The sequence below is a fragment of the Carcharodon carcharias genome, chromosome 3, assembly GCF_017639515.1.
Source record: "Carcharodon carcharias isolate sCarCar2 chromosome 3, sCarCar2.pri, whole genome shotgun sequence".
Classification (NCBI taxonomy): domain Eukaryota; kingdom Metazoa; phylum Chordata; class Chondrichthyes; order Lamniformes; family Lamnidae; genus Carcharodon; species Carcharodon carcharias.
In genome coordinates this window covers 206,816,731-206,842,551 of record NC_054469.1, presented here as the reverse complement: position 1 = coordinate 206,842,551, position 25,821 = coordinate 206,816,731, and the positions used below count along the sequence as shown (strand labels likewise).

Genomic DNA, 25,821 nt, shown 5'->3' with positions numbered 1-25,821 from the left:
GACCTTATAATGGAAGAAAGATCATTGATGAAGCACTGAAGATGGTTGGGCCGAGGACACTAGCCTGAGGAACTCCAGCAGTGATGTCCTAGAGCTTAGATGGCTGCCCTCCAACAACCACAACTATCTTCCTTTGTGCTAAGTATGACTCCAACCAACGGAGAATTTTCTCCCCCAACCCCAACTGCCACTGACTCCAGTTTTGCTAGGGCTCCTTGATGCCACACTTGGTCAAATGCTGCCTTGATGTCAAAGGCAGTCCCTCTCACCTCACTTTGGGAGTTCAGCTCTTTTATCCATATTTGAACGAAGGCTAGAATGAGGTCAGGACTTGAGTGGCCCTGACTGAACTGTTGTCTACTCCACCCTTCTGCTTAACCCACCAAACTCAAAATAGTCCTTTTTGCACCAACATGCATTTTCCCAAACTGAGTATACCCACAGCCTGAGTGGGAATGAATTTGCACCAAATTTAAAGCAATTTTGCATCCTACACAAGTATTTTGGAAACCACACTGAGGATGACCCAACTGCATCAACTTAAAAGGTTGGGAGAAGAAAACTTCCTTAAACTATATGGGTTTCATTCAAACCCAGGCCCAAGTTGACAGAGTAATTTTCTGATCAACTGTAATGTTCAACATTCTATTTGGATTGAATATCCTTGCACTCAAGCTGCAGACATGCTCAGCCCGTACTGCAGGCATAAGCAAATACGAATTGGGATGACAAACTCAGGCCTGAATGATTTCACTTTTCCAAGTAGCTTGGGCCTTTGCTTTACTGTGCATTGTAATTTACATCTAATAGTTATGGGTTGCATCGATTTAGTCTCCCATAACATAGAACAATGTTAGCTCCATAGACTCACCTGCACTTCATCAAGACTCATGTTGATATCTTTACTTGCTTTTTGCTCAATATTTCTTTTCTGAAAGAAAAGATGCTAATATTGTTAAGTACTTCCATAGAATGTAAAGCACAGAAACAGCCCATTTGGCCCAGTTTATGTTCCACATGAGATTCCTCTCTCACTTTCTCCAACATGCACTTCCTGGATTCCTCTTAAATACATCAATACCATTTGCCCCAATCACTACATGTGGTAGCAAATTTGACATTCTAACCATCCCCAGGTGAAGAAGTTTCAGCTTCATTAGTGAGCATCTGATATTTGTGATCTCTTCAAACAAACAGTGCAATATCGCCACCCCAGCCTCTTATCATGCAGCATTTTAAAAAAATTACATTGAAATGGTTCTAATGTAGAGACAATTTTCATGTTCTTTATATTTTTAAAAAATGTGTGTGTTGCCAATTGATTAGTAAATATTGGCTAGCACACTGGGGATAACCCCCTGTTCTTCTTCAAGATAGTGCCATGGATCTTTTACATCTGCCTGAGGGGACAGATGGAGCCTTGGTTTAATAGCTCATCCAATGAACAGCACCTTCCACCATGCAGCAATCCCTCAGCACTGCAGTGGAGCTTCGGTCTTGATTCTTGGGCGCAGGTTCTGGAGGGGGACTCTAACCTGGAACCTTGTGACTTAGGAGGCAAGAGTGCTACCTAATGTGCCATGGCTGACACACACTGATGCAACTGTAGAACTTAACGCTCACATAAACGCTCAAGTTTGTTTACGGAGTTTGAAATTACCCCGGGACAGTGTTAGAGCTGTAGACCTTCTAATATCTTATTAAATCAACGGCTTACATTCTTGTACATCTTCCTTCAACACCCCTTACTCCAAGAGTTGAAAGGTCAACAACCTGAAGCATTAACTCTGTTTTTCTCTCCACAGATGGTGTCTGACCCGAGTATTCCCAGCATTCATTTCTGTTTTGATTCCAAGTATTGACTGACTAACTAGTTTTCCCTCCTGCTGACTCCATTCTCCACTGTCCGCTCCTTAGGCATCTCCACTAAAAGCAGAGGCTTGTATTAGAATAACGTGTGGTAGCCAAAGTTTCAATGATTAGTATAGCCATATGAAAAAGTTCTTACCTGTGATAAATGATATACAGCTTTGGAATGTTCCCCTGCTGTGATCTGATTCAACAAGTCATCAACCATTTTCTTTGTGGAGCTTCCACAGTCTTTAACAAATTCTTGTAAGCTGCAGAGAAACATGCATTAAAAAAAAAAAACCACATTGCCAAGAAAATTTTAGGCTCTGCATTTTCAAAATATTTCTTACAAAATTTCACACAATTAATTGAAAGAAAAAAGGTGGCAATTTTATTGTACAAAGATTTTTTGCTGTTAGTTGATTTTGGGTCTGCAAGTGATAGCGAGTCAACATTGCGAAGTCGAACAAGTATTATAAAAATAAATTTTCCATCTAATTTATTTTGCAGTAAGGGAAAACAAATTAGTCATTACGAGCACATATACCCCTAATGTTTCCAGTTAAAAATTAAAAGCTCCTGTTAAATAATGGTCTGCTGCCATCTGGTGGCCATTCTCTACACCAACACTGCCAGATGACAGTACACTGTCAGATTGGTTTGAACTGCAGGAAGATGATCTTTTGGCAGCACTCTTGGCCACTGAAAGTATTGGCTTTATTTAATTGCTGTTGTAATAGCATTCAAAAGTCCTTTGAAAAATGCATGTTCGTGGGCAGGAAAAAGTCACTACAGTAAGAGTTTAAAAACCCAGTGCTGCACAGGGCAATTAAAGTTGCTCTATAGCAGCCATTTCTTTTCATAATGACTTTGCACTGCACATGAAATTATCTAATATTTGGAGTCATAAAAGATAACACTGACTATCAAGGTGGTTCTTCACTGCTCCAAGAGTAGACAGGTTATAATACAGACACCTGATGGTTGCCAGCACTGTACCACTCTATGCTTACATGCAAATTCAAACAAAAGCTTTTAAAAATCAAAACCATTTGGATATAATTATTGCTTTCTCTTCAATAATAAAAACAGAAGCTCTCTCTGGAGTACAAATTAATAAACGTGTTTACCTTAAGGCACACTGTACCCCAGTCTCTTCTCCATACGTGGAATACAGCAGCTCAGTCTCCTCTGGGGTAAGGTTAGGGAAGATGGTATTGTTTTCTATGGACTGTGCTGTATACACACAGTTCAAATAAGTAACTGTAATGGGTAAAAGAAAGGTTTCTAAATGCTTTTCCGTCCAACGTGTATCATTTTAAACAAGATAAGAATGGATATTAGGTCTGACACATTCAAGCACAAGTCAAGCTCAATTTACATAATACTCAGATTTTGTTTCTTACAGGTTCAAGAAATAGTCCAAAGCATTTTTCCAATCAAATTTAACTTCTTAAAACATATTATGCAGTAAATATGGAGATAATTTCCCCTCCGAGTTTGTAGCTTCCAATTTTCAATTTTCTCCCCTGTTGTCCTCAAGATGTTGATTTAGTGCTTAATGGAAAGCACTGATAGGATAAGAAAGGAATGAATAATGAAGTGAATATTGTATAAAGCCCTACATAAGAGGTTAGTGCGTAAAATTAAAGCACATGGGATTGGGGGTAATATATTGGCATGGACTGAGAATAGATTAGCAGACAGGAAACAGAGTAGGAATAAATCAGTCTTTTTCAGACTGGCAGGCAGTGACTAGTTGGGAACGACATGGATCGGTGCTTGGGGCCCAGCTATTCACAATATACATCAATGATTTGGATGAGGGAATTAAATGTAACATTTCCAAATTTGCTGATGATGCAAAACTTGGGAATGTGAGCAATGAGGAGGATGTTAAGAGGCTTCAATGTGATTCAGATAAGTTGAATGAGTGTGCAAATACATGCAGATAAGTGTGAAGTTATCCACTTTGATATGAAAAACAGAGTAGCAGAGTATTATTTAAATAGTGATAGATTGGGAAATGTTGATGTAAAGGGACCTGGATGTCCTTATACACGAAATCACAAAGCAAGCATGCAGGTGCAGTAAGCAGTTAAGGCGGCAAATGATGTGTTGGCCTTCATTGTGAGAGGACTTGTGTACAGATGCAAGGATGTCTTACTGCAGTTGTACAAGGCCTTGGTGAGAACATAACTGGTGTACTGTGTGCAGTTTTGGTCTCCTTACCTAAGGAAGGATATGCTTGCCACAGAGGGCGTGCAGTGAAGGTTCATCAGATCAATTCCTGGGATCGCAGGATTGTTATATGAGGAGAGATTGGGCCTACTAGGCCTGTATTCACTGGAGTTTAGAAGAATGAGAGGAGATTGCATTGAAACATATAAAATTCTGACAGGGAATGGACAGACTGGATGCAATGATGATATTTCCTTTGGCTGGGGTGGGCGTCTAGAACAATCTCAGGACATGGGGTAGGCCATTTAGGACTGAGATGAGGAGAAACTTCTTCACTTAGAAGGTGGTGAACCTATAGAATTCTCTACCACAGAAGTCCGTGGGGGCCAAGTCACTGAATACATTTGAGGAGGAAATAGATAGACTTCCGGACTCTAAAGGCATCAAGAGGTATGGGGAGAACACAGAAGAACGGCGTTGAGGTAGAGGATCAGCCGTGTTCATATTGAATGGTGGAGCAGGCTCGAAGGGCTGAATGACCTACTCCTTTTTTCTATGTTTTTATGTTTATTGTGAAAGAGACACATAAAAAATAAGTTTGTGCATGAAAATTGTGTTACACTATAAACAACCTACTCAGTGCGCCAGCACAACACTGAAAGTTATTGAAATGTAATGAAAATGACACCAGGTGCATTACTTATAGACCAACTGGGTATAAAGACATTGTTGTAAGTAATATTGATAACAGGAAGCATGTTGATCATACTGACTACTAAAACATTGAAAATTGAACCCTGGCATTGTATGTACTGAAATAGGGCTTGAAATGTGAAAGTCAAATGGAAACAAATTTTCTGAAAGGCTCAAGCAATATAGATTCTGACTCAAAGAACAAAGTTTGGGCTGTAGAAATAGAGCAAACCTTACCTGATAAAGCTTTGTTTCTCCTATCATCTTTAAATCCCATAGTATTGATACCTGGTTGGAGCTTAGTTGTAAGGGAACTCAGGTCAACTTGGTGAACCTCTTCCTCTGCAATGCCAACATAGGAGTCTAAATATATATTCAAACCAGGTACAAGACTGCAAGAAATAAATCTGTACATCTATTAGACTTTCTCATGAGAACATATTTACTGTAAACAAATATAGGTCCACATAAACATGATGTTGATTTCCCCTGTTAACTGTGGTTGAACTGAAGTAACATTTTTACTGTGCTAGTAATCCTGCAACCTCTACCACCTAGAAGGACAAGGGCAGCAGATGCATGGGAACACCGCCAACCTGTGAGCTTCTCTCCAAGTCACACACAATTCTGACTTGGAACTGTATCCCTGTTCCTTCACTGTCGCTGGGTCAAAATCCTGGGACTCTCTTCCTATCAGCACTGAGGGTGTGGATTGCTGTGTTTCAAGTAGGTGGCTCACCGCCATCTTCTCAAGGGTAATTAGGGGTGGGCGATAAATACTGGCCTAGCCAATGACGGCCACGTCCCATGAAAGAATAAATTAAAAATTTTGGTTAATGAATAAGTTTTCACAATAACTGTATATATGCTCATGTTGTATTAAGATTACGTTTTTGCAAAAAAAGAAAAAGCTCTCAATGAACAAGTATTGCAACTTCTTGAATTTTACAGCTTACTTAGCTACTTACAGTATAACATCTCATGAAATAAAGAAAAATTTCTTATGCCTTGAGAGCTTTTTTTAATGTAGTGAAGAATTCTGTAATTTCTTTTTGCTGGAGATCAGAAGTCATCAATCTTCACACTTTCCCTTCAGGTGCACAAATTTAAACATCTCACTCTCCTTTAACTTGACATATCAATAAATAACGCAGAGTGCAGAATCTACTTCACCATCTTTGAGAATTTCGAGTTTTGACATACCTGCATTTATATCCTCTGCAACCAGTTTCCAAGTCTTCCAGAGAAAAAAAAAGGACTTCTGCATTAGGCTTAGGCTCTGCTGCTCACCAGCACCGCACCCCCCCATATCCTCAATTCTAGCTCCGTTGCTTCCCTTCACCTCCAGGCCTTCAGAGCCCCAGCTCTGCTCCTTCCTGCCCTAACTTCAGGTCTTCTGATCCCTGGCTCTGCTGCTTTCTATCCCCCCAGGCCTTCCAAACCTTGGCTCTACTACTTTCCTCCCGACCACCCTGGGACTTTGGAACCCCAGCTCCGCTACTCTACCCATCTCCACCCCAAAGCCTGCCAAGCAGTGTGACTTCACCAAGTGGGCAGCAGCATAGTGCACCCTCCCAGTGGAATGAGTGGCAGTTTCCCCAAGCCTGCTCCGGGCTTCCTTAACGGCAGAGATTTTTTGGGGCTTTCTAAGACCATATCCTCTCAGCTTGGGCCACGTTGGAGGCAGAGCTGGCCAAAGGGAGGCCAAAATTGGAAAAAAAATTGAATGGCAGAATTATATTGTTCAAAAGTCAGAATTCCTCCAAAGGGCAGAAAATTCTCATCCCTGACAGTTGTACTGAGCACCAAAGTATACAGAGTGCAAGAGCCATGTATTTTTGACACATCCTGCATGAGAACACAATGTGTAATGAAGGATTTAACACATTATCATCTGATTTAATGAAGAGATTGTTTTATTAAACAGAAAACCTAAAAAAGGACCTTTTCACTGTATTTTGGTAGAGCATAAGAATGTAAGAATTAGGAACAGCAGTAGATCATATCATCCAGCGAGCTTGCTCAGCCATTCAATAAGATCATAGCTGAATTTCTATATCAATTCACTTTCCCTCCCATTCCTATACTGCTTGATACAGTTAGTGTCCAAAAATCTATTGATCTCATTTTGAATATATACATTAACTGAGTGTCCTTAGTTTTGAATATACACACTAATGAGTGTCCTTAGACCTCTGGAGTAGAGGATTCCAAAGATTTACAACCCCCCAGGCAAAGAAACTCCTCCTCATCTCAGTCCTAAATGGTTGGTTCCTTATCTTGACACAATGACCCCTAGTTCTCAACAGCCTCTCAACATCTACTCTGTCAAGCCCTCTAAGAATTTTATACATTACAATGTAATTACCTCTCATTTTTCTGAACTCCAGAGAACATTGACCCATTCTATTTAATCGCTCCTCATAAGACAGCCTTCTTATCCCAGGAATCAATGTAGTGAACCTTTGTTGCACCCCGTCTAAGGCAAATTTTTCCTTCCTTAGGTAAGGCAACCAAAACTGTACACAGTACTCCACGTGTGGTCTCACCCAAAGCCTGATATAATTGAAGCAAGGCTTCCTTACTCTAATACACCAGCTTCCTTGAAATAATGATTAACATATCATTTTTCTTCCTAACTGCTAAGCTGTCCCTGCATATGAACTTTGTGATTCATGTATACAGACCCCAAATCCCTTGAATACCAACATACGAGTTGCTCACCTTTTAAAAAAAAATGTGCTTTCCCATTCTTCCTATTAAAGTGGATAATTTCACATTTTCATCTGCAGCCTTCTCTCTCCTGTTTTACAATGTACATCCCTTTGCAACCTCGTTGCATCCTCCTCACAGCTTACTTTCCTACCTAGCTTTGTATCATCAGCGTATTTGGATATACTACGCTTAGTTCCCTCATCTAAGTCATTGATATGGATTGTAAATAGCTGAGACCCAAGCACTGATCCCTGCAGCATTCCACGGTTACACCTTACTGTCATGAAAATGGTCCATTTAATCCTACTCAATTTTCTGCTCATTAACCAATTTCGATCCACACTGATAAAGTACCCCTAAGCCCATGAAATGACCATATAATGACCAATACTTAATATCTGTTGCATTATGCTTAATTGTACAATCAAGTTAACGGATCAATTTTATTATTATTATACTAAGATGAAAATTACACAAAGATAGAGAATGAAATGGTTCTCTGACAGTAACACCAAACTTGCTCACAGTGAATTGGCAGCCTGTTTTACATTGTGCCCACTTGAAGTCAGTGGAGAGAATAGGCTTCGTATAATGATACAAGTCTCAGTCAGAAAGGAGATGATTGGGTTATTATTTTCTCAATTATGCTTGGAGACTGCACTGCTGTAAGTGACGGAGATTGATTTTACACACACACAATTTATATAATGTGACTACCTTCCACTCATTTCGCTAGGAAAAAAAGAATACTCCTGCTCTACTGAGGAGACACTGTTTTTTGCTGTAGTTTTGATCGTGGGGTAGGAGAAGCTATATGCTATAGCCTGTGAATGCATGAAAACCACAAGCCCCACTCCACCTCAATGATTGACACAGCAATGTCAATATTCAGTTTGAAAGGAAAATCAGACATGTTGTGAAAGAGTTTGTCAATTTTTACCACCTATTTTGAGCTAGTGCACATACTAAATTTCACCTAAAAAACAATCCAACATTAAAGCCAACTTACCTTCTGTCTCTGGATCAGACTGGTTTACAACAGCAAAGAGCAGAGGACCATCACCATCCTTTCTGAGGTAGCCAATCTGCAACAAAATACAATTAAATTGTGTACTGGACCAAATTCACAGTTTCTAGTTACAGTCAGAATAAAAGTAAATAAGGCTAAAAATACCCATTATAGAATCCAAATTTTTGCTTAGAAGCTTCTCTGAATTTAGGATATTCAAGTCCTTTAACATAGTTACTCCATTTAAATTAATTATTGGTTTTGTACATGCCATGGATAGGTCAAGCAATCTTTTTAAGTGAACAGCCTCAACCATACAAAACCATGATGTTTGAAGACATTAAGGTAGATAACTCAAGAATATCACATATTTCTATGCTAAATGCCTTTGGGTAATTCACACCTACAATATGAGCAGCTAATAGTTGTGCTATGTCCACTGATGGAATTTCAAGTTAATATTTTTACAACAAATAAAGGTTTAATAAGGTAAATTGGGAAAACTCTCTCCATTGGTCAGTGCAATGGCAACTAGAGAGCATAAAAATAATTTCACCAAAGGAACAGCAGGAGAATTATTTTTATTCAGATTTGTCAAGAAATGGAATACCTAAGAATAGCAGAAACAGAATTCATTGCAGCTTATGCAAGGGAAGAGGTTAGAAAGAGAAGCTTAAATGGTTATAGAGAAAGGGTAGGGGAATGCGACCAAGGATAGCTGTTTGAGAATTTGCATAGGAGTCATAGGGCAAATAGCTTCCTTCTGTACTGTATAGTTCAGTGATTTTACAATGTAAACTGCTCCAGTCAAAGGCCATAAAAACACAACTGACAGAAGAGGACTTATTTGCTATACATTTCCAGTTTTTATTTCACAGGTGAGCTAATACTACATACAAGCACGTTAAACCCTTTGTCCAACTGTTGCACTGATATACCTTGCTGTTTGCAGCATTTCTGTTAATTCTATCCCGGGCTTCATCTGCTGCGTGTTCCACTAGGGCTAGGACATGTTCCTCAGCTGTACTGTCTGTTGAGCTGCATGCGTTCCCTTCTGGCTCATACAAGTAACTGAAGAGAGAAGAAATTCTGTGTGTAAAGCTGGATGACAGGAGGTGAGCACTGTAGTAAATCATATGCACCCACGTTATGCAGTTCTAAGTACACTGCATACACATCTCCAATCTAACTGATAATGGCAGAACTAAGGCAGCATAACTTTGTTACAGGATCTCAAAATGCAAACCACTGAATTGCATAGGCCAAGAGGAATATGCATTCTATAATAAGTTAACTTTTCTCAGTCAGCACAGAGAAATGGTTCTTAAATTAACTTCAGTGTTCTGGGATCACAGAAGGAACATGATTTAGCCAGGGATTCTGGTTCAGTGTGTGCATGCCAATTGAGAATGGGATTAAAATTACTGATGATACTCACTATCAATGTCACATAGGAATAATGACCACTGTAACAAAGATGGCCAGCACCATACCATTACATCCTAGCAAGCAATCAATGCTTGTTCGGTAGAAAAAATGTACATGTTATCAGGGGCAGGCCACTGAAAGCCACATCAGGCAGCGATATTTCAAGGCCATAAGCAATGAATAACCTTGAATTATTACTTTATTGGGTATGTTAGGCATCCTTATGCACTGAACAGTCAGATTCTATAACAAAATGCCTTCTAATACTACCAAGGCTATTGCAGTAGGATAATATTAAAAAATATATCTGAAATTGAAAGCTATTCTCAGTAATGGTGACCACGAAACTATAATCTATTGTTGTAAAAACCCATTTACTAAAGTCCTTTAGGGAAGGAAATTGGCCTACATGCAAGTCCAGGCCCACAACAATATGGCTGATTCTAACTGCTCTCAAGGGCAATTAGGGATGGGCAACAAATGGTGGCCTTGCCAGCAATGCCCACATCCCATGAATGAATAATTTAAAAAAAAAATCATCCAGCATATTTCTGAGGCCTCTTAAGGGACCTAAAACTTCTCCTCTAAAATACATCCACCTATTTGCAAACTTTCAAGAGCTGCTTTGGAAAAGGGGTAACAATTTCAAATTGAAATTCATTTACCTTATGACTTCTTTAATTTGTTTCTTGGATTTCTTGGTTGTTGTTTCGACAGGTACAACAGTAACTTCTGCAACAGTTTCCTCTTGCGCTATATCTTCATCGCCTAACAGTGCTGCCTGCTGAGAAAAATCGATCTCCTGCATGAATGTCATGCTGCGCTTCAAAGCTAACAGACGCTCCTGTAAGCAAAGAACACAGAGGGCACGCTTTTTACTTCTCCCCAAGTGCTGGGGTGAACTGCATGCACATGCACAGCATTTAGTAGTAGCTGGTCATTGATGTGTATGGTTTTTAATGACTGACACTCTTGTGAATGAGAGTGATTACAAATGAGCATTGCTGTTGCTCAATGGAGAAGAACACCAGTGGTGACATATGGCATATGGATCACAGACTATGGCATGTCTTGGCACAGGCTCTATAGCCATCAACACCATAATGCAAGGTCGCGAAGAGGTAATGGAAGAAATAAAACACATTCAGGGTAATGCTGAACAGAGTTTAGGTAACCTTAAAATGTTACTCTCCATAAAAAAGACACAAACATAAAATAAAATACTCTGTAGCATTATAATCCATGCAAACACAATAAAAGCTTTAAATGTTAACTTACTTCAATTATGCATCAATACAATGCATTTCAAGTATATCTGGTTTACAGTCCTTTTACGTTATGTATTCCTAGCAATACAAACTATGGTGGAACAATTGAGAGATGTACACATTAGATTAGTCATGCTAGTGATGATTCAACACAAATATCAGTCCTGACTGACTTAGTCTAAGTGTAGTATGCAGTACAGTAACAGCAGGAAGGGGCGAATTTCTGTATCCCAAGATTTTGCCAACACCAGGATAGACATATGGTTTATAATTTCTCTGCCTCTTCACATAGGATGTTTGTCAGCACTACCTACATGCTGTTTTACCCAAATAATAATTTAACCATATCAGCGAATGGCCCATATTGGGAAGCAGCAGAATGAAAATCTGGATTTGCCAGTGGTTTCAGTAAAAATATTGTGCTGACCCATCACTAGTTATATCACACATCAGACACCCAGGTCACAAAAAATCATCTTACTTTACTCATCATTTTAAATCCTGTGTGAAGTAGCTTCTTTGCTGCCTTGTAGTACACTGTTTCAGGTCGGTTGTAAGTCATTGCATTATCACACATTAGCTTGAAATCACCCTGGAGAGAAAAGCAACAAAAATGAAAATTACTTAAAATTTTTACTGTGTGTGTTAAATTTTAAGCAGGTAGAAGGTACTAGCAAAAGATTATTTTTATTAAAAAAAATTGAGAATGCACTAATCAAAAAACGGAATAGCCCCAAACATTACATTACTGTAGTGTTTCCATCCCTCCCTCCTCCTCAAACCTAAAAGAGAGGAAGAGACAGTGCCTTCAGGAGTGCACCAGAACTGCCTTCTGAAAGTGGATTTTAAAGAAAAAGCTGATTGGTGGGTAAATCCTGGGAGCATATTCGGAGGGAGGAGCACCAGGGCAGTAAGTATAAATCTAGCTTACCACGGGGATTTGCGGCCTTGTCTCTAGGGAGCAGACTCGGAGGGAGGAGCACCGGAGTGGTGACCTCGGGGCACAGAATAACTGAAGCTAAAACTGAAAAAGTGAAGTCACAGGAAAGCTGTGACCTGATTGGTTGGTAGGAAATCTGCACCAAATTTGAAAAAAAAACACTGCAAAGCTAATTAATAAATTAATTATCTAAGTAGAGATGACTGGGCAGGTGATGTGCTGTAGCTGTATGATGTGGAAGCTGGCAGATTCCATTGCGAGCCGCAGTGACCACATCTGCTGCAAGTATTGGTTGCTGGAGGAACTCCGGCTCAGAGTTGATGAGCTGGAGTCCAATCTCCGGATGCAGCAGCACATCCGGGAGGGGGAGAGTTACCTGGACACTTTGTATCAGGAGGCGGTCACACCCGGTAGATTAAGTCCCTCAAGTCCGATCAGTGGTCAGGGTCAGCAGAGTGTGTTCAGGAACAGAAGAGACTCAGCTCTTGACCTTGTCCAACAGGTAAGAGGTACTTGCTCCCTGTGTGGATGAGGAAGAGGGCTGTAGGGAGGATGAGCCAGCTGACAACGGCATCGTGGCACAGGAGGTCATTCAAGAGGGGGAGCAAAAAGGCAAGTGGTAGTTGTAGGGGATTTTATAATTAGGGGAATTAGTAGCTTCCATTGTAAGCAGGATCGAGAGTGCCGCATGGTATGTTGCCTGCCCGGTGCCAGGGTGAGGGACATCTCTGACCGGCCTGAAAGGATATTGGAGAGGGAGGGGGAGGATCCAGTTGTTGTGGTCCATGTCAGGACAAATAACATAGGTAAGACTAGGAAAGAGGACCTGTTTGGGGATTATCAGGGACTAGGAACTAAATTAAAGAACAGGTTCTCAAGGGTTATAATCTCCGGATTACTACCCGAGCCACGTACAAATTGGCATAGGGACATGAGAATAAGGGAAGTAAACACGTGGCTAAAGGAGTGATGCGGGAAAGAGGGGTTCCATTTCGTGGGGCACTGGCATCAGTATTGGAACAGGAGGGATCTGTACTATTGGGATGGTCTCCACCTGAACCGATCTGGGACCAATGTTCTAGCTAAAAGAGTAAATAGGGTGGTAAACAGGACTAGAAAGTGGGGGGGAGGGAAGGGTAAAACTCCAAGAAGTATGACTAATGGGAAACAAAGTAGCAGGTGGGGGGTGGATTCAACTACATGGAAAATTATGAAAAAACTGAAAAGAAAGAAGAGCCCAGGAGAGGCTATTAAAATATCCAGAACACAAAATAGGACAGAGTGTTTGGAAAGGGCTAGTTTCTAATTTCAAGCACATCAGATAAAGGGACGACAATGAGAAAGGGGATGGAAAATACAGGACTGAAGGTGTTGTATCTGAATGCATGCAGTATACAAAATAAAGTAAATGAGCTTGTGGCGCAGACTGAAATTGGCAGGTATGATGTGGTGGGCATTACGGAGACATGGCTGCAAGGGGATCAGGACTGGGGGCTAAATATCCAAGGATATACATCCTATCGACAAGATAGGCAGGTTGGCAGAGGGGGTGGGGTTGCTTTGTTAGTAAGAAATGAAATTTAATCGATAGCAAGAAATGATGTAGGGTCAGATGATGTAGAATCTGTGTAGGTAGAGCTGAAGAACCGCAAAGGTAAAAAAACCATAACGGGAGTTATGTACAGGCCTCCGAACAGTAGTCAGGATGTGGGGCACAAGATACACCAGGAGATAGAAAAGGTGTGTAAGAAAGGCAAGGTTACAGTGATCATGGGGGATTTCAATATACAGGTAGACTGGGAAAATCAGGTTGGTAGTGGATCCCAAGAAAAGGAATTTGTGGAATGTCTACGAGATGGCTTTTTGGAGCAGCTTGTGGTGGAGCCCACAAGGGAACAGGCAATTCTAGATTTAGTGATGTGTAATGAAGCAGATTTGATAAGGGAGCTTATGGTAAAGGAACCCTTAGGAAGAAGTAACCATAATATGATAGAATTTACCCTGCAATTTGAGAGGAAAAAGCTGGAATCAGATGTAACGGTATTACAGTTGAATAAAGGCAACTACAGAAGCATGAGGGAGGAGCTGGCCAGAATTCACTGGGAGATGAGCCTAGCAGGAAAGACAGTGGAACAGCAATGGCAGGAGTTTCTGGGAGTAATTTGGGAGACACAGCAAAAATTCATCCCTAGGAAGAAGAAGCATGCTAAAGGGAGGACGAGGCAGCCATGGCTGACAGGAGAAGTCAGGGACAGCATAAAAGCTAAAGAGAAAGCATACAATGCGGCAAAGAGCAGTGAGAAACCAGGGGATTGGGAAGCCTACAAAGACCAACAGAGGACAACTAAAAAAGAAATAAGGAGGGAGAAGATTAAATATGAGGGCAAACTAGCCAGTAATATAAAAAAAATTGCAAGAGTTTTTTTTAGATATATAAAGGGTAAGAGAGAGGCAAAATTAGATATTGGGCCGCTGGAAAATGACGCTGCAGATGTAGTAGTAGGGAACAAAGAAATGGCGGAGGAACTGAATAGGTACTTTGCGTCAGTCTTCACAGTGAAAGACACGAGTGACATCCCCAAAGTTCAAGAGAGTCGGGGAGCAGAGGTGAGTATGGTGGCCATTACTAAGGAGAAGGTGCTAGGAAAACTGAAAGGTCTGAAGGTGGATAAATCACCTGAACCAGATGAATTACACCCCAGAGTTCTGAAGGAGATAGCTGAAGAGATAGTAGAGGCGTTAGTGGTGATCTTTCAGGAATTACTGGAGTCAGGGAGGGTCCCAGAGGACTGGAAAATCGCTAATGTAACCCCCCTGTTTAAAGAAGGGAGTGAGGCAAAAGATGGGAAATTACAGGCCGATTAGCCTGACCTCAGTCATTGGTAAGATTTTAGAGTCCATTATTAAGAATGAGATTTCAGAATACTTGGAAGTGCATGGTAAAATCGGGCAAAGTCAGCATGGTTTCATCAAGGAGGGGTCATGCTTGACAAATCTGTTAGAATTCTTTGAGGAGATAACGAGTAGGTTAGACAAAGGAGAGCCAATGGATGTTATCTACTTGGACTTCCAGAAGGCCTTTGACAAGGCGCCGCACAGGAGGTTGCTCAGTAAGATAAGAGCTCATGGTTTTAGAGGCAAGGTACTAGCATGGATAGAAGATTGGCTGTCTGGCAGGAGGTAGAGAGTGGGGATAAGGGGGTCTTTCTCAGGATGGCGGCCGGTGACTAGTGGAGTTCCGCAGGAGTCAATGTTGGGACCACAACTTTTCACTTTATACATTAATGATCTAGATGAAGGAACTGAGGGCATCCTGGCTAAGTTTGCAGATGATACAAAGATAGGTGGAGGGACAGGTAGTATTGAGGAGGTGGGGAGGCTGCAGAAGGATTTGGACAGGTTAGGAGAATGGGCAAAGAAGTGGCAGATGAAATACAACGTGGGGAAGTGTGAGGTCATGCACTTTGGTAGGAAGAATAGAGGCATGGACTATTTTCTAAATGGGGTGAGAATTCAGAAATCTGGAATGCAAAGGGACTTGGGAGTCCTAGTCCAGGATTCTCTTAAGGTTAACTTGCAGGTTGAGTCGGTAGTTAGGAAGGCAAATGCAATGTTGGCATTTATTTCGAGAGGACTAGAATATAAAAGCAGGGATGTGCTGCTGAGGCTTTATAAGGCTCTGGTCAGACCACATTTAGAATATTATGAGCAATTTTGGGCCCTGTATCTCAGGAAGGATGTGCTGGCCCTGGAGAGGGTCCAGAGGAGGTTCACAAGAACGATCCCAGGAATGAAAGGCTTAACATATGAGGAACGTTTGAGGACTCTGGCTCTATGCTCGATGGAGTTTAAAAGGATGAGGGGGATCTGATTGAAACTTACAGAATACTGAAAGGCCTGGATAGAGTGGATGTGGGTAAGATATTTCCATTAGTAGGAGAGACTAGGACTTGAGGGCACAGCCTCAGAGTAAAGGGAAGACCTTTTAGAACAGAGATGAGGAGAAACTTCTTTAGCCAGAGAGTGGTGAATCTATGGAATTCATTGCCACAGAAGGCTGTGGAGGCCAGGTCATTGAGAGTATTTAAGACCGAGATAGATAGGTTCTTGATTGGTGAGGGGATCAAAGGTTACGGGGAGAAGGCAGGAGAATGGGGTTGAGAAACTTATCAGCCATGATTGAATGGCGGAGCAGACTCGATGGGCCGAATGGCCTAATTTCTGCTCCTATGTCTTATGGTCTAATCAAGTTGCTCTTGCTTACCAATTATAATTCAACACACAAGTCATTTCATCTTTGTTGTGCCAGGCCTATTTTGCTACCTTTCCCCTCTCCCTCCATCAGGTCACTGACACTAAATAGCCAAATTTGATTTAAAAGATTGTTAAAATAAACTTAGAACTAATTTTAAAATTAACATATTCAGGAATGATAAATGAACTTATGTAACTCTGTCACTGTATTTTCAAATTACATTCAGATTTCCCAGATCCTCTGTCTACAAACTTCCTTAACAGAGTTTCACATATTCTAGGTATGTGTAAGGTGGCCATTGAAAAACAGAAGCCTGTTCGGTCATTCAATTTAGATCACAGCTGCTCTGTTCTTTTTTAAACTTCATCTACCTTTCTTGGTTCCATAACCCTTAATGCCCTTGCTAACGAAAATTTAACAATTTCATTTTTGAAATTGTCAATTGACAATTTTTGGGGAACAGAAGTTCCAGAATACTATTATCTTTTGTCTGAAGTGCTACCTGATGCCACCCCTGAACTGACGAATTCTACTTTTAGGGCTATGCCCTCTTGTCCTCCACAAGAGGAATTACATTTTCTGTGTAAAGCCCATCTATTCCTTTAATCAGCTCAATTAGATCACCCCTTAAATTGGAACACAAGCATGGTCAGTGCAACCAACCCTCATAATTAAATCCTTTTAGCCTCAACTGCACACTTTCACATATGCAAGAGTAAACCTGAGACACTCGAACTCATTAATTCCTTCAGTAATTCACAAATTCCGCAACCTCCAATTATGCAACATCAAACATCACACTTGCAACCAAGTCTTACTGCATTAATGAATGCTATTTGATCATCTTGTTTAAAAGGTGTTGTTCTGGCTGCCAAAGGACGAGGAAACAATTGCTAGTAAAATGCTATCTTCAGCACATATTTCATTTGTAATTATAGATTACACTAAACAGAAAAACATATATTGTGGGATGTTGTATAGCTAAGTAATTTTCACCTATGGATAGTTATGTTTTCCTTTAAGATGAACTTACAATTAAGTTATGTAGTCAGTTACATTGTTAATAACTTACTAATGTTACACAAGAATATCTGGTAGATTTAATTACCCTTCATTCTGGGGGAAGTAGACCAAATGGAATGGATCTAACACAGTAGAAAGGTCAGTCGTTCAGACCTCTTAAGCTCAACCCACACCAATTAAGAAAATAATTTTAAAAAGCCTTTTGAAACCAAATGATCATTAATGACAGAACTTAGAAAAAATATCAAGACAGATAATGGTACAATTACATCATGTAAAGTTTGCTCTGAAAAGGGTTGTTACCTTAAAAGAGTTCCTTAGAAGAAGTAGTAGTAGGCCTCAATGTTTCATGCAACATACTCTGCCTGTCATCTGAAGAATTAACTAGAGCAGGTGAAAATAGTAAATATAGTGGAGGATGGGGCTATGGGTGGAATCTTACGAATGATTGGTCAGGCTATTAGGTTTGCATAGATTGATATATTAACATTCTTGCTGCTGATTGGACAACTGTGCAGAATGCATGGTCATGTGTTTCTTAAGGCCATCCAGATGTCACTTCTTGCTATGGATTTAATTTCATTTCTTACTAACAAAGCAACCCCACCCCCTCTACAAACCTGCCTATCTTGGGGATGATGTGATGTTGGTAGATCTCCATGGACATTCTGATGCCTCGTAAGCCACTGCATTATGGATAAGTCTGGAGTTTTTAAAATTCAATCATGGGATGTGCGTATCGCTGGCTAGGCCAGTATTTATCATCCATCCCTAATTGCCCTTGAGAAGGTGATGGTGAGCAGCCTTCTTGAACTGTTGCAGTCCATGTGGTATAGGTACACCCACAGTGCCGTTAGGGAGGCATTTGACCCAGCAACAGTGAAGGAACAGTGATATATTTCCAATCCAGGATGCTGTGTGGCTTGGAGGGGAACTTGCAATGTCGTGATGTTCCCACGCATTTGCTGCCCTTGTCCTTCTGGATGATAGCGGTTGTGGGTTTGGAAGGTGCTGCTTAAGGAGCCTTTGTGAGTTCCCACAGTGCATCTTGTAGATGGTGCCACTGTGTGTTGGTGGTGGAGGAGTGAATATTTGTAGATAGGATGCCATTCAAGCAGGCTGCTTTGTCCTGGATAGTGTCAAGTTTCTTGAGTGTTGTTGGAGCTGCACTCATCCAGGCAAGTGGAGAGTATTCCATCACACTCCTGGCTTCTGCCTTGTAGATGGTGGGCAGGCTTTGGGGAGTCAGGAATGAGCTATTCACTGCAGGATTCCTAGCCCCTAACCTGCTTTTGTAGCCACAGTATTTATATAGCTAGTTCAGTTCAGTTTTTGGTCAATGGTAACCTCCAGGCTGTTGTTAGTGGTGGATTCTGCGATGATAATGCCATTGAATGTCAAGGGGTGAAGGTGAGATTCTCTCTTGTTGGAAATGGTCATTGCCTGGTACTTGTGTAGTGTGAAAGTCACTTGTCAGCCAGAGCCTGGACATTGTCCATGTCCTGCTGCATTTGGACATAAACTGCTTCAGTATCTAAGGAGTCACAAATGGTGCTGAAAGTTGTGAAATCATCTGCAAACATCCCCACTTCTGACCTTATGATGGAAGGTAGGTCATTGATGAAGCAGCTGAAGATGGTTGGGCCTAGGACACTACACTGAGGAACTCTTGCAGTGATGTCCTGGGACTGAGATGACAGACCTCCAACAACCACAACCATCTTCCTTTGAGCTAGGTATAACTTCAACCAGCAGAGGTGTCCCCCCCCCCCCAAATTCCCATTGACTCCAGCTTTGCCAGGGCTCCTTGATACCATACTCGTTCAAATGCTACCTTGATGTCAAGGGCAGTCATTCTCACCTTGCCTCTGGAGTTCAGCTCTTTTGTCCATGTTTGAACCAAGGTTGTAATGATGTCAGGAGTTGAGTAATTCTGGTGGAACCCAAACTGAGCGTCATTTTGCAGGTTATTGCTAAGCAAGTGCCACTTGATGGCACTGTCGATGATCCCTTCCATCACTTTACTAATGATGGAGATTGGACTGATGGGGCTGTAATTGCCCAGGTCGGATTTGTCCACTTTTTGTGTTCAGAACATACGTGGGCAATTTTCCACATTGCTTGGTAAATGCCAGTGTTGTAGCTGTACTGGAACAGCTTGACTAGGGGTGTAGCAAGTTATGAAGCACAAGTCTTCAGTAATATTGCCAGAATATTGTCAGGGCCCACAGCTTTTCCAGTATTCAGTGCCTTCAACCATTTCTTGATATCCCGTGAAGTGAATCGAATTGGCTGAAGATTGGCATCTGTGATGCTGGGGACCTCTGGAGGAGGCTGAGATGGATCATCCACTTGGCACTTCTGGCTGAAGATTGTGGCAAATGCTTCAACCTTATCTTTTGCACTGATGTGCTGGGCTCTCCCTTCATTGAAGATAGGTGGAGCCTTCTCCTCCAGTGAGCTGTTTAATTGTCCACCACTATTCATGACTGGGTGTGGTAGGGCTGCAGAGCTTAGATCTGATCTGTTGGTTGGGGATCGCTTAGCTCTGTGGGTTTGGTGGTTATTAAGCTGCGTATGTTGGACAATAGCTGACTTGTCCCATTTCACTGTGCTTGAAGCAGGTTTGATATTCCTTGAGTCTGGTGTGTAGGCGGCAGCCTTTCTCCCCAGTGCAGGCGAGTCTGTAGTTGCCTGACTCGTCTATATTGGGGAAGCAGGCTGCAACCCACACACCAGACTCAAGGAACATCAAACCTGCTTCAAGCACAGTGAACGGGACAAGTCAGTTATGTCCAATACATTCAAATTAATAACCACCGCATCCAATGGTCTAATTCTAGACTTATCACATTCATCATTCATTGGCATGCAGGACACAGAGGCTATGGAGATCTACCAATACCACACGGTCCCCAAGATGGCGGCCTTCTCTTCAGTGACATCCTTATTCAAGAAACATATGACCATCCATTCTGCACAGTTAACCAATCAGCAGCAAGCATGTTAACATATAATGATCTATTATAAACATAGCAGCCTGACCAATTAGCATATTTCCATCCTCCACTATATATACATCTTTCACCTGTTCTAATCATTCCTCCAGGTGATGGGCACAGTATGCTGTCTGAAATGTTAAGTCCTACCAATTCTTCTAGTGAAGTCCTTTAAGGTAACAACTGTTCTTTACAAACCAACTTTGTGGTGAAACCGTAAAATTGTCTTAACGTTACTGCTCTCGTCATAAAAACCTTCAAACAGCTTTGCGAAAAGAGATTAGGAATACAGACATATGATTGAAATAAAAAATAGTAATTTTTACTTTTTGAATATATGCAGGTTATTTACGTCTAGCTCTTGTGTTAACCTTACCTTAAATTCTGTAATGGAGTTGTATTCGTTTGCTAGGATTTTATCCTTCATGGTGCTGAAATCCATTGGATGTTTGATTATCATAGAATAACCAGGTGCAATACTATCCGTAACAGGGAATGCAAAAAATCCATGAGGATCTTTCCTTTAAAAAAAAGATTTTTTTGGCAACAATTTAGGTAATACCTAACACAAATTTCCAACAGTCACTCCCTTTTTTCTATGCTCATCTCTAACCATTTCTGAATATTGCAATGTGTAGAAGTGAAAATTTAATTCAAAACAGATATGCACTCCTCAATCTATGTAGTGGTGTTGTATTCAACCAACAGTACTTTGGTCTCTGACAACTTAGCAGATGTCAGCTAGGCTGGTGGCATTGGTTAAGTTGGACCTTGGTGGCCTGGGCTATGGTAGACAAAGGAAGTTGATCAGGGTTCCCTCCCTATCGGAAAGGATTGCCTCAGGCTGCTACATGTCATCAACATTTTAAACATGATAGGAGGATTTGTTTGACAATGCATTGATTGGATAAAGTCTTTCTGGTTGTTTACAATGTTTTATCATTGGAGGTCTCCCTTCTCACCAGATTGCTATCATGAAAATTGGCGTGACAAATATGCATAAAGAGTTTGGGTATGAGGACAGGATTAAGTTTGATTGCGATTCTCTCCTTCAAGCTGCGATGGAATAACTTCTCACGCATGGTCCAGGCTCACTGGTGGCGAATGCTCACTTGTGAGGTATATGGGATATAATGACCTATCATTACTTTCCCAGTATAAATGCAAGTTCCATCTACCAGCAAATCCTAGACCTCAGGAGGTCTGGGTGTCCAATAAAACTTTGTAAAATATAAGACACTTCGGCATCTTTAGGTTTGAGCAAATTGCACTGTAATATGCTGGGATAGAAGTAGTGCCCACTGCCCTTCATAAACATTACACTCTCAATTTCAGAATGGAGGAAACCCTTCTCTCACTGTAGATAGGTGGCAAGCAAGGCCAGAATCTGTCCTACCAAGAAAAGCAGGTGGAGGAAGATGTGAAAATTCTCACATCTTGCGGCAGACTACACAGCAGCATTGGGTGCAACTTAGACCATCACTTAATCCTCCAGGCCAGGAAGACAAATATCGGGCCATAACTTCCGTGGAGTGGCAAACGCAGCTGGATTGCCACTCTACTCCTAATTACTTACACTGAAATGCAGATGCACCTTTCCTGCCCAACCTTCCAACTTATATCGGATGAGAAAGGTGCAGTTCAGCGAGTATGAGGCCTTTGTCAAGTGCAGGAGAGTTGGGGGGGGGGGGGGGGGGGGGGGGGGGGGGGGGGGGGGGGGGGGGTGGTAAAGATAGCCAGGGCCTCATTTTTAAGCAGGTAAGTTTAAACATGTAGCCACTTTGAGAAGCCAGGGTGAGGGCTTGTGTGAGGTGGGTGAGGGTATGCGTGGGGGGAAGAGGGTGTGGGCGCAGGGAGGGGGATGCTGCGCATACATGCAGGGGCATGGGCGCGAGCCGGGGTTAGACGGGACAAGGGGCACGCACAAGGACAATCGGGGCAAGCGTGACGGTGCAGGGTAGGGGCGGTTGGGGCATGTGTGGCTGTGTGGGTGAGCGCAGTCGGGACAGGGCAGTTGGGAGGTTCTGCACCATAATTACCTAGGAGTTAGAAGTGGTTTTAATTCTTCTAACTTTTTCCTGGGTAACTATTGCTCTAAGACAGTTGGAGCCATCCCATTCGAAGACTATAATTTAAATCAGAGTATGGAATGGTTCCCAGTGTCAGGTAATTGCCCACTGGAAGTTTAACCTTCCTGGGCAGTTGCTGTGAAATTTTTACGTTGGGACTTAGGGTTAGCAGCCCCCCACTGTGCATCTTTGAGGTACCTCCCACATCACCCCCTCCCCCCATGTATGACAACCCAGAGATCGGAAGTTGTGGGCCATAGTTAAAGGTGCTGTAAGTGTGGAAGCTGTCTAATTATTGCTGGCTTTGTGTTGTGATATTTTGAGATTGCATGGTGACAGTATGACCATAGAACTTACCTCTGTAACTGGCGCAAAAAATGCTCCAACAGCTGTTGCAAGGGTGTATTCTCACTTTCCGCTTTTAACACAAACAAAGGTTTTATAAGTGTTGAAAGGTATTGGTACACAAATAATCTATTTGTTTACATAAATCACTGTACTTTAAAAAGTAATGCAATGTGTGGCATACTTCATCTTTTGATGTGAATGGCGCTGTAGGAATGCAATTATTTACTAATATAGTCAAAAAATACTAGTCTATTTGATGAAGCATTTAAAAACTGATTGCAGGAAAGTTATTTGAACATTTGCGCAATTAAGCAACCTAGCATGTACAAGATTTAAAGTGACAGCTCAATGACAAAATGTTCTAGAGTGTCAGGTTACCTATCATGCTAATGTAGCCCCACACTTGTTATCCCCCAAGTCAATGAGATGGTTCCCGAATCAGAGCTGATAGTCAACTAAAACATACTGCAATTCCACAAAAGAAGGGTATGTCTAGCTAAGTAGTTTGTTGCTAGTAAATAAAAAAAATAAACAAAATGTAGTTTAAGATTTTTTTTGTTTAATTGCCAGGCTGGGAGTAAAACAAAGCTGAATATAGACAATGATTTGTCTAGTTTATTTGAATGCTAGGGGAAGGAATAGGGATTGTAAAACTTCAAATAAGCTTTCCTATATTACAACAGTGGCTACACTTAAAAACAACTTCATTGACAATTTTGGGACAGCCCAAGGTTCTGATAGGTGCTATCTAAATGCAAGTGCTTCTTTGTTAATGAACAGCCATCTTTTACAATCCAAGCAGGAAGTTTGTGTTTGTTTATTAGCCCTCCTTCCCTGTGGTAGATATCATTTTTGGATGGTTGCACTGCATTGACCTATAGACTCTCCAGTACCTCATTTAAGTGTCTGGCCTTTAAATGCAAACCTGGATAGTAACTGTTGACAAACTAGTTGACCACTCATATCATCAGAGCAGTGTCACACTGAGCAGCCATTAAACATCCATTAACAGTACCAAGGTCACTGGAGAATGATCAGGGGTAGATTCTCTGCAGAGTGACCCAGCTAGATGGGCTAGACCGCTGATTAAAAACCTTGCATCTTTGTGTTGTATTAAACCAAGTAAATCACAGTGTGATGTAATTATACGCAAAGGATTTTGTTGAAATGGTATTGAAATCTGCTTTTTTTTTTAGAAAAAAAGAAAAGCAGGTTTGGTATTCATTTAGCAGTTTATCAGCAGTGGTGCAAGCTTTATACCTAAGACCACAGTAATGAAAATCCATTGTGCAAAAGAATGGAGAAGTAAAGCAATAATATTTTTGAACCAGTATTAACCAAATTAGGTACTGCCTGGCCCATGTCAGTAGTCTGCTATTCCACAACAATATTAAAGCTGTTATGAAGAGCCTCAATTGAAGGTATTACAAATGCAGTTCAGCTTAGATGAAAGCTTTAGTAAAACATTACATTTCTGCTCCCGTGCTAATTTTGTATATACCATCCTGCCCCACTGTGTGAAGTGAGTCGCAGGACTAAGCTCCAAGGAACACAAGAGGCAGTGAAGGAAGAGGCAAACTTGTAATCGTAAAGCTCAATACTTGCAGCTGCTTCGAAGTGACAACTTAAAAAATTATAAAGACATCTAGAGATGCTCCACAATCACTACCATCCATTTGAGTCCATTACAGTTTGTATTTTCTCTTGTATATTTAACATCTTATTGTACGTGATAATTGTGCTCTAAATTATAACAAACCTTCGAGCAAATTTGATAATATATTGAGACTTTTGTTATTAATATTGTGTGTAATTTTGTCATACAAGATCTTTCAAACCTGACTAAAATATGAGATGCCAAAGAGATTCAATAATCATTTTAAGATAAACCATTCAGAGACTTAGCATATTTTACACACCACAAACAAAAGTTCAATTAACTATACAATACCTTAAGCCATTAAATGACAGCTGTAACATTATAGAAGAACAATATTTTTGTATATTTAATTATCTCAATTTTAAGAGCTTAATATGAATTCACGGTGGAATCACATTCAGTTCAAAAAATTGAAATGCTTTAGTATTCCAAAATCTGAAATAAAAACAGAAAGTGCTGGAATATACAGGAGATCTATCAGCCCCTCTAATAAGAAAGATGGGTTAATGCTTCAGGTGTAATCTTTTGTACAGCCAAAAGAATACCGATAAAACAAAAGCTAAATACTGTGGTTGCTAGAAGTCTAAAATTGGGGCTCTAAATTATTAACCATATTTTTCTCTGCAACTACATCATTTGTAAAGGCAAGCTCTTGTGTAATACTTACTCTCCCACTTAAGGCTGCACTTTATATTACCAGTCTACCCAAGGAAACCAAAAAAAAAATCTGACAAAACACTCTTACCTTGTTCCTTTGTTCTGCATGATCGGACTGGCCGATCTGTTGGGGGTTCAACTTCAATCCTTTTTCCTGGATCAAACTCGTCAGCATCAGCCTCACTGTCTAAGTGTTCCTTTTCACGTTTTCGCTTCTTTTCTTCCTGCCATAAACAACCAATGTCAGTTGGTAGAATACATCATTATATCTGATTCCATTAAGGGGTGTCACTAATACAGATGAACAGTGAATGCTGAGAGCTCTAACAATCTATGGAAGAATACAATAGTTTTGTGCCACCACGGTAATAATAGAGTACAAAAGAAGTTGATTCCAGGCCTCTTAATATTCAATTACAAACATGCAATAGTGTTAAGGGTTACCTTTCAGTTAAAAGATGATCTCAGGTAGCACATGCTAAAAAAAGTTTATTTTAGAAGAACATGCAAGTAACAAGGATATGCAAGGATGGTGCACCATGTTTTCAATTTTGTCATTTTTTTGAGTACAAAATAATTACAGTAGACAAATCATTAAGCTAGTTGGTATGCCCATGGTATGTCAATACTTTCCACAAATAAATATGCATGTTTTTAATCACTGCTAAAATACAGCAAGTAGAATTGTATGCAGATTTCAGTCTAGTTATGCAAAAAGTCTTTGT

The 25,821-nt window shown here is 40.8% G+C and overlaps 2 protein-coding genes across 5 annotated transcripts in view; one reads left to right on the top strand and one right to left on the bottom strand.

Moving 5' to 3' along the window:
- The window catches only part of trip13 (thyroid hormone receptor interactor 13), a 137,371-nt gene that overhangs the window by 61,718 nt on the left and 49,832 nt on the right, over positions 1-25,821 (top strand). The window lies entirely within an intron of this gene.
- brd9 (bromodomain containing 9) overlaps positions 1-25,821 on the bottom strand; it is a 61,126-nt gene that overhangs the window by 26,475 nt on the left and 8,830 nt on the right. For 2 of the 4 annotated variants that reach the window (XM_041183394.1, XM_041183398.1), the window contains exons 3-13: positions 25,185-25,320; positions 22,789-22,849; positions 20,739-20,883; positions 11,627-11,737; positions 10,543-10,721; positions 9,388-9,520; positions 8,450-8,525; positions 4,963-5,067; positions 2,982-3,114; positions 2,009-2,120; positions 872-931 (exon numbers count right to left, since the gene is read on the bottom strand). In XM_041183394.1, the coding sequence (XP_041039328.1) occupies positions 872-931; positions 2,009-2,120; positions 2,982-3,114; positions 4,963-5,067; positions 8,450-8,525; positions 9,388-9,520; positions 10,543-10,721; positions 11,627-11,737; positions 20,739-20,883; positions 22,789-22,849; positions 25,185-25,320 (1,251 nt within the window). The remainder of the gene's footprint in view (positions 1-871; positions 932-2,008; positions 2,121-2,981; positions 3,115-4,962; positions 5,068-8,449; positions 8,526-9,387; positions 9,521-10,542; positions 10,722-11,626; positions 11,738-20,738; positions 20,884-22,788; positions 22,850-25,184; positions 25,321-25,821) is intronic. The other 2 variants (XM_041183397.1, XM_041183395.1) reach the window with 2 other exon arrangements.